The 15183-nt window shown below is 35.7% G+C and overlaps 3 protein-coding genes and 1 non-coding gene across 13 annotated transcripts; all 4 read left to right on the top strand.

The window, feature by feature from the left end:
• Positions 1-746: 746 nt before the first annotated feature.
• PGSIP2 (plant glycogenin-like starch initiation protein 2) lies at positions 747-4770 on the top strand. Of its 6 annotated transcripts, none has more exons than XM_022285869.2 (4): positions 747-1137; positions 1844-2038; positions 2520-3130; positions 3436-4770. In XM_022285869.2, the coding sequence occupies exons 1-4, from the start codon at positions 1079-1081 to the stop codon at positions 4467-4469; spliced, it is 1899 nt and encodes a 632-aa protein (XP_022141561.1). In that variant the 5' UTR covers positions 747-1078; the 3' UTR covers positions 4470-4770. The 6 variants fall into 6 exon arrangements, with proteins under 6 accessions (XP_022141561.1, XP_022141558.1, XP_087979465.1 ...); XM_022285866.2 differs by having other exon boundaries at positions 2511-3130; XM_088123339.1 differs by having other exon boundaries at positions 748-1137; positions 1847-2038.
• Positions 4771-6055: 1285 nt separating this feature from the next.
• Positions 6056-6143, top strand: TRNAY-GUA (transfer RNA tyrosine (anticodon GUA)). The gene is given in 2 exon segments: positions 6056-6092; positions 6108-6143. It is a non-coding gene; the product is annotated as a tRNA-Tyr (tRNA).
• An 80-nt stretch (positions 6144-6223) lies between these two features.
• Positions 6224-10479, top strand: LOC111011782 (uncharacterized). 4 transcript variants are annotated; one of them, XM_088122777.1, is made up of 6 exons: positions 6228-6657; positions 6764-6837; positions 6909-7096; positions 8621-8729; positions 8948-9237; positions 10101-10479. In XM_088122777.1, the coding sequence occupies exons 1-6, from the start codon at positions 6387-6389 to the stop codon at positions 10105-10107; spliced, it is 939 nt and encodes a 312-aa protein (XP_087978903.1). In that variant the 5' UTR covers positions 6228-6386; the 3' UTR covers positions 10108-10479. The 4 variants fall into 4 exon arrangements, with proteins under 4 accessions (XP_087978904.1, XP_087978903.1, XP_087978902.1 ...); XM_088122778.1 differs by lacking the exon at positions 10101-10479 and having other exon boundaries at positions 6224-6657; positions 8981-9443; XM_088122776.1 differs by lacking the exon at positions 10101-10479 and having other exon boundaries at positions 6229-6657; positions 8948-9443.
• A 274-nt stretch (positions 10480-10753) lies between these two features.
• On the top strand, positions 10754-15070 carry LOC111011999 (serine carboxypeptidase-like 42). Of its 2 annotated transcripts, XM_022286009.2 has the most exons (9): positions 10754-11205; positions 11857-11964; positions 12071-12163; positions 12275-12367; positions 13219-13304; positions 13390-13668; positions 13768-13901; positions 14384-14476; positions 14559-15070. In XM_022286009.2, exons 1-9 carry the CDS (start codon positions 10935-10937, stop codon positions 14842-14844), a joined length of 1443 nt encoding a protein of 480 aa, XP_022141701.1. In that variant the 5' UTR covers positions 10754-10934; the 3' UTR covers positions 14845-15070. The 2 variants fall into 2 exon arrangements, with proteins under 2 accessions (XP_022141701.1, XP_087978901.1); XM_088122775.1 differs by having other exon boundaries at positions 13390-13901.
• Positions 15071-15183: the final 113 nt, after the last annotated feature.

Here is a 15183-nt window from a genome sequence, read left to right as displayed (position 1 = left end):
ATGTGGGGGCAGTTATTAACCTTTCAACTACATCATTCGTCCAATTTCCGGCCACCTTTATAATGCCACCGACCAAGTAAAGACATTAATGTACTAAAAAAAAAGAGTAAAGACATTAATGAAACCTTAAAAATAATCTGAAGTTGAAATCAAAATTAAGAGTAATTACCGAGACTAAAATGCAACTTGTTTAGTCACCGTAGTTTACTTCAATTTTAGGTTATTTTGATTATTTTGATGACAATACTTTTAAAATATCTATTTTAGTTGTTTTATTTTTAATTTTGAGATATTTCAATTATTTTATTTTTAATTTTTGTCCAATTTAATATTTATACTATGAAAAAACTGTCATATTCATTTTTGTATTTTTGTACTTTTAAAAAGTGGTAATTTTAATTTATGTTTGAAAATTTTTAACACAAATTTTAAATATAGTAGAAATATTTTAACATAATCTTATGACTATATTTTAAAAAATTTATTGAACATGGTGTGTCATGATAAAATTAACATTGAAAAAGTGAGATAAGAAATAAATAGATTAAAACAGGCACGGGATGAAATTGAATCCTTCGAAAATTTTAAACAAGAGAGGTTTTAGAAGTGTAGAACTAAATTGAACAAAATGTAAAATTACAGTTAACAAAATAGCATTTAAAATCTATTATTAATTATAAAATTTCCATGAGCACCCCACGTACATTTAAAAAGTTAAAAAAATTGCAAACGGACAGTTGGCTCGCCTTTTATCTACCTCCTACATCTCCCAATTTTCCATTTTGACTGGGCTCAAACTTCAAATTCACCGCCATAGATTTGTTCTTCTTTAACTTTGTGTTGCTCTCTCTGCAACTCGCCACCGTCAACCCACGAACACTGGATCGAATGGGCGTGTTTCTGTTTCTTTCTTCGGGCGTTGAACTTAAACCCCCTTCTTTGAGGTGGGTTTAATTGCTTTTGTTCCATTCTTCTCCACAATACAATTTTTCTGCCCGTTGGATTTCTGGGTTTTGTTCTCCGAGTTCCTGGGATCAGGAGCTGAGTTCCTGATGCGGCAGCGGAGAATCCGTTGAAGATGAGAGGACATCCCCTGAGCCCCACGGAACCTAGACATCGCTTGTCTTTTTCTTCCAAGTGAGTATCTCTCGCCGGCTGCAAAATCCTCATGTATTGTTGTCTTGATTATGCTACTTTACTTTCAATTTCTCGATGGGCGATTCAATCTGCTTGCTGTTCCGTTTAAACTTCTCGATGTTAGCTTCTAATAGTTGTGCTCTGCTCGTACGGGAATGTTTGACTTCGAACTTCGATCTTCATCTTCTACATAAACTTTGTCTCTTTATCTTTCTCCCTTGAATTTCGCTAATTTGGCGTCAGTGAGTGCTACCCCGTGGGTGTCGGTGAATGTGACTTACCGAGCAAGATTTGCATATTAATGGCTGAGACTCGAGTAGTTAGAACTTATGGAGCTTGAGCTGTCACTTATTTAAATAAGGTAAATCAAATCTAAATCTGAGCGTAATGCGTTAGAAGACAATTTAATTACGAGCGAGGGATCTCTACATATGAAGCTTTCCGCTAGTTGGATTGTTTCTGAAATATGTCCTTTTTCCCATTAAATTGTCTTTCAATCTTTACGAATTTACATTATGAGATATGAGACGTTTCCTAGCAAAATTAAAATCAGGAACAATAAGTTTGTCTTTTGTTCTGGGAAACTGCGACCAATTTCAAAACTATTTTTGTTGTGCCTATTTCTCTGTTTTACTGGATGTTCTTCTTTCACTATAGGAATGGATACATGCAAATTTGCTAATATTGTCTTGAATGTCATCTGAAGCAGTGAAGAAACAAGCAAGAAAAGGTTCCAAAGAATTAAAGAGAGGGCCCTCCACATTCCCATTCGCGACAGGATTTTGAACTGCAAACCTTCGTTAAAACTCGTGCTGGTTATTGTAGTATTAGGAACAATAGTGACATTCTTCCATTCTCCTGCTGTTCATATTTCAGATCATCCATTAAAATATGGATCTCGGTACGTCATTTTTTTTACTGGCTTTCAAGTGCTTCAGTTAAAACACATCTTCTTGTATTTCCCTAATGTTACTGGATCTATATATGCAATTCCACTTTGTAGCTTTACTGACTATGAGAAATGAAACATAAACGAAAATGCATATTAATGCAGAATGTGAAACTGGGAGAAACACACATTGAGGAAACTAGATAAGAGATCTAATGGTGATAGGGGAATTTGTCGGCTGCAAATTATGTAGAAGATTATGATATTCTGATCTGCTTTCGTTATTAATTATCTGGTCTTAGTTTACCCTTTGAATCTTCTGCACAAAGTAATAGTTTGCAAAGTATATTTCTTTTTCTCCTCCTAGGAAAAAGTATTCTTGTCTTGGCATATTACTATTTATCCGTGACAACTTATGCACTTCAAATTCTAATAATCCAAATTTGTAATATTTGAGTGAGAAGTTTAGTTGCTCACTTGCAAGGTTTTATAGCAGATGGACAGGTAGTGATGCTCATTATATATCCTTTTCGGAAGTCAACTGGGATGAAGTTTCTGATGTTGTAGAATCACTTACTGACCGGGACAAATATCTGGGAATTGGCTTGCTGAACTTTAATGATAGCGAGGTTGACCATTGGAAACAACTCTTTCTGGAAGCGGAGCATGTTGTTCTTCAACTAGACCATGCAGCCAACGACTTAACATGGGAAGCCCTATACCCTGAATGGATTGATGAGGAAGAAGAATTCGAGGTCCCCTCTTGTCCTTCTTTACCTAAGCTTCAAATTCCTACGAAACCCCGAATAGATCTTGTGGCCGTGAAGCTTCCATGTGACAAGTCAGGTAGGTGGTCAAGAGACGTGGCTCGGTTGCACTTGCAACTCGAAACAGCAAGGGTTGCTGCATCTGCTAAAGGGAATCGTTTTGTACATGTCCTTTTGGTGACCAAATGCTTTCCTATCCCAAATCTCTTCCGATGCAAAGAACTTATCGCACATGAAGGGAATGTGTGGCTTTATAGACCGGACTTGAATGTCTTGAGGGACAAACTAATGCTCCCCGTTGGATCATGTGAACTGTCAGTTCCTCTAAAGGCTAAAGGTTTGTGCTAACCCATTATTACTTCATGCATATGATCTTCATGGGGTTACCCAAGGTGATCTGTAGGCGTATTGTCGTCAACCTTTCAATTGCCTTAAAAGTCAGCTGGAAATGGTCATAACTCATAAGTCTATTTGAAAAGTATATTATATTCTATGGATCAAATCTGGAAGTATAGATAAGAGATCAAATCTGGAAATACACAATATAGATATAGTATTAGGTATGTTATTGCTATATTTACTTAGAGAGACTTTATTGCTATATTTACTTGAGAGACTAACTGACCAAAACTTTGCGAACAGAATACTTTTACTCAGAAAGAGCGAATAGAGAAGCATATGCAACAATTTTGCACTCTGCACATGTATATGTCTGTGGAGCTATTGCGGCTGCTCAGAGTATCCGAATGACTGGTTCGACACGGGATCTTGTAATACTTGTTGATGAAACAATTACTGAGTACCACAGAGGAGGCCTCGAAGCAGCTGGTTGGAAGATCTACACAATTCAAAGAATCAGGAACCCAAAGGCTGAACGGGATGCATACAATGAATGGAACTACAGCAAATTCCGTCTTTGGCAGTTGACAAATTATGACAAGATAATTTTTATAGATGCCGACCTACTCATTCTTAGAAATATTGATTTCCTCTTCGAGATGCCTGAGATAACTGCAACAGGAAACAATGCAACATTATTCAACTCAGGAGTTATGGTGATCGAACCATCAAATTGCACGTTTCAGCTGCTAATGGATCACATCAACGAGATCGAATCTTACAATGGCGGTGACCAGGGGTATCTAAACGAAATTTTCACGTGGTGGCATCGCATACCAAGGCACATGAACTTCTTGAAGCACTTCTGGGAAGGTGATGAGGAAGAGAAGAAGGAGATGAAAACTCGTTTATTCGGAGCCAACCCTCCAATCCTCTATGTCCTCCATTATCTCGGCAATAAACCTTGGCTTTGCTTCCGGGACTACGACTGCAATTGGAATGTAGACCTTCTGCTGGAGTTTGCTAGCAATGTTGCGCATAAGAGATGGTGGAAGGTGCACGATGCCATGCCCGAAAATCTGCAGAAGTTCTGTTTGCTTCGATCGAAGCAGAAGGCGCAATTGGAGTGGGACCGAAGGCAGGCCGAGAAAGGAAACTACACGAATGGTCACTGGAAAATAAAGATCAAGGACCCTCGATTGAAAACATGCTTTGAAGATTTTTGCTTCTGGGAGAGTATGTTGTGGCATTGGGGTGAAACAAACTGGACAGACAATTCTTCTGTTACTCCACCTCCTACTTCCACCACTACTACAGTGTCTCTCTCATCCCTGTAAAACTTTTTGTTTTTGTTTTTACTTTTCCTTTGAATTCATTTATCATTGAGATTATACTATGACAGTAGTTAGTAGTGAAAGTTACATATAAAGCAAGTGCTTCTTCTTGTTGCTGAAGCTCAGCTTCCTCTTCTGCCCGGACGGTTTACTTGGCTCTCCATGAAAAATGTAACTCAGAAATATAGGGGACTATTTAAGTGTTGCTTTCATTTCAGAAGCAATTGCCTATCTTCAAGAGCAAATAATTAGTAAATATGTATATTTTAACAGTGGCTTTATAAAATATTTTTTAGTTCTTAAATTTTATGAGGTTTCAATTATCTTGTCAGATTTTGAATAATGTCTATGCCGCTAACACCAGTTGATGGAGTGTAGATGCAACAAATTATTTCTTAAAATTTGGACGAGATTATATGATATGGTAGCTAATTGGATGGTCAACCTGAGTAAAACTTGGTAGCTAATTGGATGGTCAACCTGAGTAAAACTTGGTAGCTAATTGGATGGTCAACCTGAGTAAAACTCGGTAACCTAAACGTTAGAGGTTCAATCTTTCGTCCCATATTTGTTGTACTAAAAGATAGTTCCCATATTTGTTGTACTAAAAGATAGTTAATTAGATGGTGGATTTGGGAGGTTATTTGATTATATTTGTTGTTAATATGTAATGATTAATGACTATTACATAATAGGTAAGAATTGATTTTAATAATGTTTTTTGAGTACGACGTGTTGGGGAGGGGCTTCGAACTCACGAACCTTTTATTTTTTTAATTTTAGTAACTCACAACCTCATGATTGGAGGTATATGCCAATTAAGTACGAGATTTTGAGTCTCGCGTATCTACCATTTCACCGCCAAGACATCTTGAAAGTGAATCATATTCCATGAATATGATATCTATCTAGTGTGATGTATGGAATATATGACAAAAGTGGAGTGTTAGAGTATTTCTATTGCTCGGTCATGTCATATAAGTCCGAGTCAGACATCCAATTGCTTCGATTTGAATTATCCGGAGGATGCCTTATTATTATATCAAAAAGATGGACAATCAAACCTATTTCTCGATTCAATAGAAGCCTATGCTCGCTTTGACAATAATAATAATGTTAGTTAGAAGAATTAATGGGATCATTTGACTCAATTATATGAATTGATTTTTTTTTAAATACAACAACGTGTAGATTCAATTACGTGAATTAATTTTGTTTTAAAAAATACACAAATTATTTTTTCCTTTTTTAATACAACAACATGTAGAGATGAAGATTCAAACTCACGACTTTTTTAATTGGAGATTAGTGCTTTAACCTTGAGCTCACATAGACAACTAATCTAGTCCTCTCTTTACTTAGTCCAAATAACGAGTTCCGATTATAGGGATCCACAACGTGAGCCATACGACATCCATTTCAGGAAAAAAAATTAACATAAATAGTTAATAGGATAGATTAGAATAAATTAATTTACATTATTTGGAACCATATTACCAAAAATTAGTTCATTAATTAGACATGGTTTGTACGGAAAAACGTATCAATTATATAGATTTATATGTTAGTTATGCAACTTGATAAATAAACCGACCTTAGCTCAGTTGGTAGAGCGGAGGACTGTAGTGAGGTTTCTCAGATATCCTTAGGTCGCTGGTTCGAATCCGGCAGGTCGGATTTTATTTTTCTCTCATTTTGCACGTAGAATTCCTAGAAATAATTCAGTTAAACAAAATCAAATACTATTTATTCTCATGAAATTTCTGGAACATTTTGTATACAAATATCAATATCATCTCTGGTGCCTTCAAAAAAAATTTTAAAAAAAATCATTTCCTTCCCTCCATCCACATATTATTCTGCTAACGCCCATTGCTCATAGATTTCAGGCGGTATTCAATTCAAGTTCCAAGAGCAGGGATGGTCTTGGTTACGGCCCGAAATTTCAGACTCTCTGCAGTTTCAAATTCACCAATTCTTCCAGAGACTGGCTTCAGATGGTCTTTAATCTTGCCTAGAAAAATTTCCTTCCCATTTGTTGAGCATCCGCTTCCTTTTAAGTTGAGTAATCCACTTATAGTTCATGCCAGAAAGAGAAATTCAGAATCGGAGCCAGTTCTCAAACGAAACATTGTCGAGGAAGTGTCGATGGACGAAGAAGAGGACATTTATCTCGATGAACTTGAAGATGGTAAAAACAAAAACCCTCTCTCGATTTCTCCCACTAGTTTCTAATTAATGTTAGATTAGACAGGTCTTAGATAAATAAATTACGGGACACTTTCTTGATTGCATAGATGAGATAATGGACGATGATGGCGAAGATTACTTTGAAGAAGAATATGTGGAGGATAATAATGCTGAAGTTTATGTAAGATTTCCGCCTCGTAGTATGGAGATTTTGAGCTGAGAATTTTAACGCAAATCCTTGATTTGTTTTAGTTTTATCTGAAGGTAGGGGATGGGGGGGAAGGAGGTGGAATTTCCCTTGCCGGGACATGGTGGGATAAAAAAGCACTGGCTATAGCTGAAGAAGTCATTCTTTCTTTTGATGGCGAGTTGAAGATTTATGCCTTCAAAACAGTCTCTAATTCCACTGTTCAAGTGCGCATTGAAAAGCTTTCGAACAAGTAAGTTTTGCAATCCCTGTAGTTTTGTGTGTGTTTCTTTTTATGTTCTTTTAGAAGTTAAATGAAAATGCATTGCACCTATTTGAATATTACACTGAGGTTTGATTTTCTTGCAAGATAATGGTTTCTTGTTGCTGCATTTATAAGAATGTAGTGCCATCTGCAAGCTCCTCCTACTTGCTGTCTTCTAAAAGGGTTGTTTGAGTTATGTTGATGTTAAAAACATAATAGAGGGTCGCAAATCTTAGCTTCCACGGCAAAACAATATAGCAATAATAATAACAAAAATAGGAAAGAGAGATAACATCGAAAAATATACATTTGTTCAGTTGTTTCTGCTATTTTATAGGTTTCACTATCATGAATAGGAGAATATTACTCTAACACTACCAAGACAAGTTTTCTCACTGTTTTTCTCTCTAAAAACAAGACACAAAACCCTTCTCCTCTAATCACCTGAGCCTCCCCGAAATCCCCTCAACCCACGTACCTTTTCAGGAAAGAAAGATTACTAAGTTTTATGGAGTATGTTGCTCAGGCTGGAAAATTCACCTTGCTTCCAGTATTGGAAGGCTCGGCTCTCTAGATAGATATTCACATTTGGCATACTCATGCCCAACCCACGGGTTTGGAATCTTGTTCTACCATTGATGGCATGGCATGCAAGACCGTGTGCTAGCAACACCCACTTGTCTTTAACCAGATTTTTTTATGGGCTTTTGTTTAGACTCTAAAACTTAACAGTTGAAATTACATTCTCAGTTGGGAAATGGAAGTTCTTTTTGCTTTCAAGTTAATCAAGAGAGAATCATTATGATTTAGATTGAAGTTTTCCTCCTGATATTTGTGTTCTTACTGAGCCTGTTTCACAACACAAGTCAAGGCCTTAAAGCAGAATAGGATTTCATTTTTCATAATCCATATTACTTGAACTATTTCACATCAATCCAAAGGCATTCTCGATATTAAAGATGTTACAACTTACAAGTTGAACTGTTGAAGTCTACTTTAAGCATACAGGAAACGTGTTACATTTTAGATGTTGTTTTCCAAGTTTACTGTCGGTGTGTCTGTTCTTAGTAAGACTAGCAACACCCACATTTCTCTAACCAAAATTTTGACAGGTTTGTTTGGACTTCACAACTTAACAGTTTTAATTATATTCTAAGCTGGAAATGGAGATGCCTTTTGCTTTCAGGTTAACCAAGAAAAAATATCATGATTGGGCTTCAAGTTTGCCTTGTGAAATTAGTGTTGAACCTGTCTCACAAGTCACAACACAAGTCAAAGCAGAATAGGATTTTATTTTCCATACTCCTTGCTACTTGAATGATATCACATCAATTCGAAGGATTTTTGGATATTAAAGCTGTCACAATTTGAAGTCTACTTTAAGCATAAAGGGAAATGTGTTACATTACATTTTAGATTTTCAATGTTTTCCCAAGTTTACCGTCATTCCCTGTGTTCTTGGTAAGACTAAGGACCATTTCCTGGGTTTTAATTTCCAACAATGGACCTCAGATCTGGTTCCCCCAGTATGGAAGATATTGAGGCTTTTTCTTCAACATATCGAACACGATTGGATGAAGCAGAGCTTGCTAAATCTGTGCCAGAGAACATATCTTTAGAGGTATGCTTCCTTTTTTCCTGCTTTAATTCCCTCATTTCTTTCTTCTCATCAACCAATCTATCTACCTTTAGAGGTAGCTTCTGAATGAGAATTGTTTATTCACTTCGATTGCATTAGTTTCCTAAATTGCCAAGAGAGAAAGAGAATTGCTTTTTTCAGAATTACTCCTCTTTAAGCTTTTAGGTCTAAATGGATGTTTATCCTTCCTACATTATAAGGTCTCATCTCCTGGGGTTGAACGGGTTGTTCAGATTCCTGATGAGCTGGACCGGTTCAAAGAAAGACCATTGTACGTGAAATACACAAATGATATAGCTACAGCTGGTTCCTTCTCAGAGAGCGATGGGGTTTTCAAACTTGTGTCGTTTGACTTGGAAGCAAGATGCTGTTCTTGGAGTTTAGCAGACGTGAGGATAAATAGAGAGAAGGCAGGGAAAGGAAGACCACTAAGCAAAAAGCAAAGAGAGTGGCGTTTGGAGACTCCCTTTGATTCATTACGTTTGGTTAGGTTGTATTCTGATTTTGATATGTAATAAAATTTTGGTTGGAATTTGGCACCCCTCATTCGAGGTGTCATACCCCTCGGTTGATTTTAAGATCGAAAATTTGTTGTTGATAATTTTTACCACCGGAAAAAATTTCCAGTTGCCCCTTGTTATATGTTAGTCTTGTATAAACTTAGAGATATTAAGGAGTCGAGCTTATGTGGAGTAATTAGTAAATGAGTTTGCTTCCTTAAAGTATGAGTTTGTTAATCTCAAGATTATATAAATCTATATTAAACCCATCATTTCTTCTATATAGTGATCTCTACAAGTAAACTATACCAAGGCTGCGTTTTGTTGGCAAGACAAAAAATGCATTTGCCATGACAAAAATTCTTATCAATTTAAATTAGTGATTCAGTGTTTTTGGAGAGCAAAACACTTAAAAAGCTCTAGGTGAAAAAATACTTATTGTGTGGTTTAAGCCCACATGTTCATTGGAGAAGCACTTAAAAATACTTCAAGGGTATAAAACTAAACATCAAAATGGCTTGTCATCAAGTATTTTATTATTATTGTTGTTAGTTTTCTAAAATAACTTATTTAAAAAGCACTTATAAACTTACTTTTTATACAGATACAAGTTTCTATAATTTAAGTAGTACACAGACATTCCAACTGTGGACTGGCAGACTTGAAGAATCCATCCTTTTAGTCGAATTTGGAACCTTCACCTCAAACATATTGTACTGCTTTCAATAGGATACTTTACCCTTTCTTACTCTATCAATTTCTCTATTTTATTTTGTTCGTTTTGAAATCCCATTTTGAAATCGAACTTTAAGACCAATTTTCTTATTTTAACATCGTTGTACATCAATTGCAGGTTGTGATACACGGTAAACTGTAATGCCAGGAAATTCATACCTTATCTGTAACGAGCAAAAGGGCAATTGGCAGAGGCTCTCCTCGTTCTGTCCCTGGTGGAAAACGACCAATCAGCCTCTGCCTCTTCCACAGCGAAGCTTCATAAGAAAAAGAAAAAGAAAAAAAAGAGGGACCATTTTGACCACAGAGCAGAAGAGTCCACGCCGAGTGATGAATGGAAAAACGGCTCCTTTTGTCGTCAGTTTTAACTTGCTTACAATATTTTATTCCTTCCATAATATTTTCATGACTCCCTACTTCTTTTAGGCTAACAACTCACTAATCAATTACATGCATGGTAATTAGCAAAAGGATTAAAGTAGGAGGAGAAAAGGAAGATACATCTTTTATTTTTTTCTATCTAAAGTTGTTACAAAAAGTATATTCAGGCCGCAGCCAAGGGAAAAGGCCAAAAAAGTTAGCTTTTTTTTTTTTTTTTTTTTTTTTTTTTTACTTTCTGCTTTATTGACCTATTTCATTGTCTTTACAAATTTGTAATTTTGCAGATTAATGGAAGGCTCTCACAGAGATAGAGAGAGGGAAACCAATATGTGTAAATGAGGGGTATCAGGTAGAAATGAAAACTTCTAAGTTAAAAGAAGGGCAAGGGGGTTGGTGTGGGTGATGGAAAGCAGTGACTGCACTGCATGCGCACACTATTGTCATTATCGTTTATAAAACTCCAATCTGTATTTCCTTTTCAAGACCAGCACATAAGGAAAAATATCTATAATTCTTTTGGAGAATATATAATCCACTCAAGGCTGTGGCCTTTGGGGGGCTTTTAGTACTGATGAGGCCGCTTGCTGGGATGGAGCCGGGGAGAGGCCCAGGGGCTGTGTGGGGGTGGCTTCTCATTCTCATCGTCGGCTTATGGGCAGTCGCCGAGGGGTTCCCGGAGAAGGATCTGGTTGGGAGGCTTCCCGGCCAGCCGAAGGTCAGTTTCAGACAGTTTGCAGGTTATGTCGATGTCGACGTTGATGCCGGGAGAAGCTTGTTTTACTACTTTGCTGAAGCTCAGCAAGATCCACATCTCATGCCCCTCACTCTCTGGCTCAATGGAGGTTTGCTTCTGTTTTTTCACTGTTATGAGTATATCATGTGATGTCCGTTTCTCATTTCTGCATAAGAATTATTTTTATTTAGGTCAAATTAATTTGATCCTTGTGGTTTGAAACATAATTTTAATTTCATCTTTGAAAATTTAAAAGTTTCCATTTAATCTCTATTATTTTGACTTAGTTTTATTTAATTCTTATAATTTAGTTAAACTTCATCGAATTGTTTCTAAATTGTCTTTTACCCACCCGAAAACCTACCCTTTTTATCCTTCATTGATTCTTAGCCTTAAACCATAACTTTATACTTACTAAAGTATAGTCAATCAAATAGAAACGTCAATTCATTGTCATGTAGATTAAAACCGTACCACGTATTTAATATGGGTAATGATAATAATAACAATGTGTGAACTTTGACTGAATCATAAAAAATCATATTAAAAGTTCTAAAAGTTTAGAGATTAAATTGAAACTAAGTCCAAATGTATTTATGATAAATAAACCTTGAAACTTCGAGAGATCTGTGAAAAATAATGGTACAGTTTGGATCAAGTACAGCAGAAAATGTTTCTTTCTGGTTCTCTGTTTGGATCTCTTGAGAGAATCGATTATATTAAATGCTTCAAAAGCCATTATTTTTTAATAAATATGCAGGTCCAGGTTGCTCCTCCGTTGGCGGGGGTGCCTTTACAGAGTTGGGTCCATTTTATCCTGAAGGTGATGGTCGAGGCCTTCGAAGAAACTCCATGTCCTGGAATAAAGGTACCTTTTTTCTTTTTTAATTAAAACTAACCAAATTCATGTGTAACCTCCCAACTTTATTATTATAAAATTCTTATATAATGTTGTGCTGAATTGACTTTATTAGCCTCGAATCTACTGTTTGTGGAGTCTCCTGCGGGGGTAGGATGGTCATACTCGAATACAACTTCTGACTACACTTGTGGCGATGCCTCCACTGGTAATTTCCCTTCTTGAACTTCAAATTTATTTTAGTTGATAAACTTTAAAGAGTTTTGTTTTATTAGTCAGAAATCAGAATTTTGAGATTGGATCTGTGCAACTTTGGCAGCCAGGGACATGCTTACCTTTATGTTGAAATGGTATGACAAGTTTCCAGCTTTCAAAGATAGGTCATTTTTCCTTACAGGGGAAAGTTATGCAGGTAAATTTGGAATATTTTTGTTTTCTTTCTTTCTTGTTTTTTTAATCTTTGTACTTTTAAAATATTTAGTTTGGTCCTGTACTTTCAAATTTGGTTCATTTTAATCTTTGTACTTTGAGAATGTGACCATTTTTGGTCCTTTCATTTTATTTTAAATCTCATTTTTTCTATTACAATTTCAACACCACAATACAATCAATATATTTATTAAAATGTAAACATGACTTTATACTAATTAGTTTTCGTTAGGTGTAAAATTTGTGTTTAAATCTTGCGAAGAGTTAGGGACCAAAATGAACATTTTTTAAAAGTACAAAGACTAAAATGAACATTTTCAAAATACGTTGATTAAAATGAACAAAAATTAAAAGTATAAGGACTAAAATGAACATTTTCAAAGTACAGAAACTAAAATGAACCAAAGTTAAAAGTATAGAGACCAAAATAATATTTTAACCCTAAACTTTTAAAGGTGGTAAGTTTTGTCTTCGTATTTTAAAAATATTATTCTTATAGATCTCTAGTTAAACTTTCAATTTTATCTTTACGCCACCCAGACCATTAAACCTTTATTTTACCTTCAATTTGCTAGATAAACACTTAACGCTAACGGAGTTAATAATGATAATAAGCCATTACACGAAAATTGAAAAGTTGATAGGTTTATTGGAAATTTTAAACTACAAAAAATGAGATAAATACAACTTTAAAAATTCAAGAAACTATTTTGAATAGGACCAAATAGAGACATGCTTACGTGTAATTTAACTTTGTTTGTTTCTTCAACTTTAGCTGCGAAAAAGTAAATTAGGAAATGAAATGAAAAGAAAAAAGATATTTATTTGATGCAGGCCATTACATCCCTCAACTAGCTGATGCAATACTGGACTACAACATTCAGTCAAAGGGTTTCAAGTTCAATATGAAGGGAGTTGCAGTAAGAAATTAAAAACCCTTATCGTCTCTATTAATTTCTAGATCCATCACTGATCGATTTTATTAACTAATTAATGGACATACAGATTGGGAACCCATTACTTAATCTGGACAGGGATGCCCCAGCAACCTACGAATTCTTTTGGTCTCACGGGATGATTTCGGATGAAGTTGGGCTTGCAATCATGAGAGATTGTGATTTTGATGATTATGTGTTGACAAACCCTCACAATGTAAGCAAATCGTGCGACGAAGCCATGTCCGCAGCCAACAGCATTGTGGGCGAGTACATTAACAACTATGATGTTCTTTTGGATGTCTGTTACCCCTCCATTGTCCAGCAAGAGCTCAGATTGAAGAAACTGGTTCGTACAAATAATACATCTTTTTCTTTCTTTGTTTTGTTTTTTCTTTTTATGGCCTTTTTCAGTTTTTGGTTTTTGGGTTTAATTTCTCTGTTGCAGGCAACTAAAATAAGTATGGGAGTTGATGTTTGTATGACCTATGAAAGGCATTTCTATTTCAATTTACCGGAAGTTCAAAAGGCTCTTCATGCCAATCGGACTAATTTGCCCTATGAATGGTCCATGTGCAGTGAGTAAGCCCACTTTCTCTTTTCAGCTTAAATTATTAGTTTAATCTAATCATCAACTTTTGATTGCTGTGTGTGACTATTTATATAATTTATATTTCTAAACTTTGAACCAAAAAAATTTCGATCACATAATATGTTTATTAAATCAATGTTGGCTGATTTTGGCATCATGTGGGAGACAGAGAAAAGAAAGTTGACAGTACGCAATTAGGCAAAAATAAGAAAACATTCTGCAAACCAACTCTATCTTGTCTAGTTATTTACTTTGTTTTATCAAATTTTTTATCACACAAAATGTCATGTCATCATTTAATTACTAAAGTCACAATTCATAATTCATTATTGTACCTTACTTTCTAAAATTCAAAACCTAGCTAGAGTGAATTATCCAATACCAATTAAACTTTTTCAATTACTCTGAGGTGAAGTTATTGCTAAACACACTCTTAACTCTAAATCTTGCATTTTGGTTTAACTTTGAGCAGCATATTGAATTACAATTACGACGATACAAACATCAACATGCTTCCCTTGCTGAAGAGAATAGTCCAAAACCACATCCCAGTTTGGATCTTCAGGTACATTAATTATACCCAAATTAATTACTGTTGGAAACAGCTTTTGAATATTGAAAATGAATGAATGAATGAATATACGCAGTGGGGATGAAGATTCAGTGGTGCCACTGTTGGGGTCTAGGACGCTAGTCCGGGAGTTGGCTCATGACCTTAAATTGAAGGTCACAGTACCCTACGGAGCTTGGTTCCACAAGGGGCAGGTCGGCGGATGGGCAATCGAATACGGCAATATTCTGACATTTGCCACGGTCCGAGGGGCATCCCATATGGTACCCTACGCCCAGCCCTCCAGAGCTCTCCATTTGTTCTCTTCATTTGTGAGAGGCAGGAGGCTCCCCAATTCAACTCGCCCTTCTATTCATGATTAACAACAAAATCCAAAAGTCCAAACCCAATTTCGTTGTGTTTGTTTTTATATATGTTGCCTTGATATAAATAACATCATATTTAAAGAGTGGAATGCAAGACTTTATTAGAATGGGGAAAACACACACCATTCATATATTTGCATTTCCTTCATTCTACTATGTTGAGAAATTACAACGCATATATATAGCTTTATATACACACTCAGCCATGTATTATTGAGGTTAATTGGATTCAAATCAAATATATGTATATATATATGTGTGTATGCTTCGTGAGAAGAGAAACAAAGCTTGGGAAGCAAAAACCAAACCCCAAGTTTTGTAATGCACACAAGCATT

This window comes from Momordica charantia (genome assembly GCF_013281855.1).
Source record: "Momordica charantia cultivar OHB3-1 chromosome 4 unlocalized genomic scaffold, Mcharantia_2.0 BLBB01000004.1, whole genome shotgun sequence".
NCBI classification, from domain to species: Eukaryota; Viridiplantae; Streptophyta; class Magnoliopsida; order Cucurbitales; family Cucurbitaceae; genus Momordica; species Momordica charantia.
The sequence above is the reverse complement of the archived record's forward strand: the minus strand, read 5'-3'. Positions and strand labels throughout refer to the sequence as shown.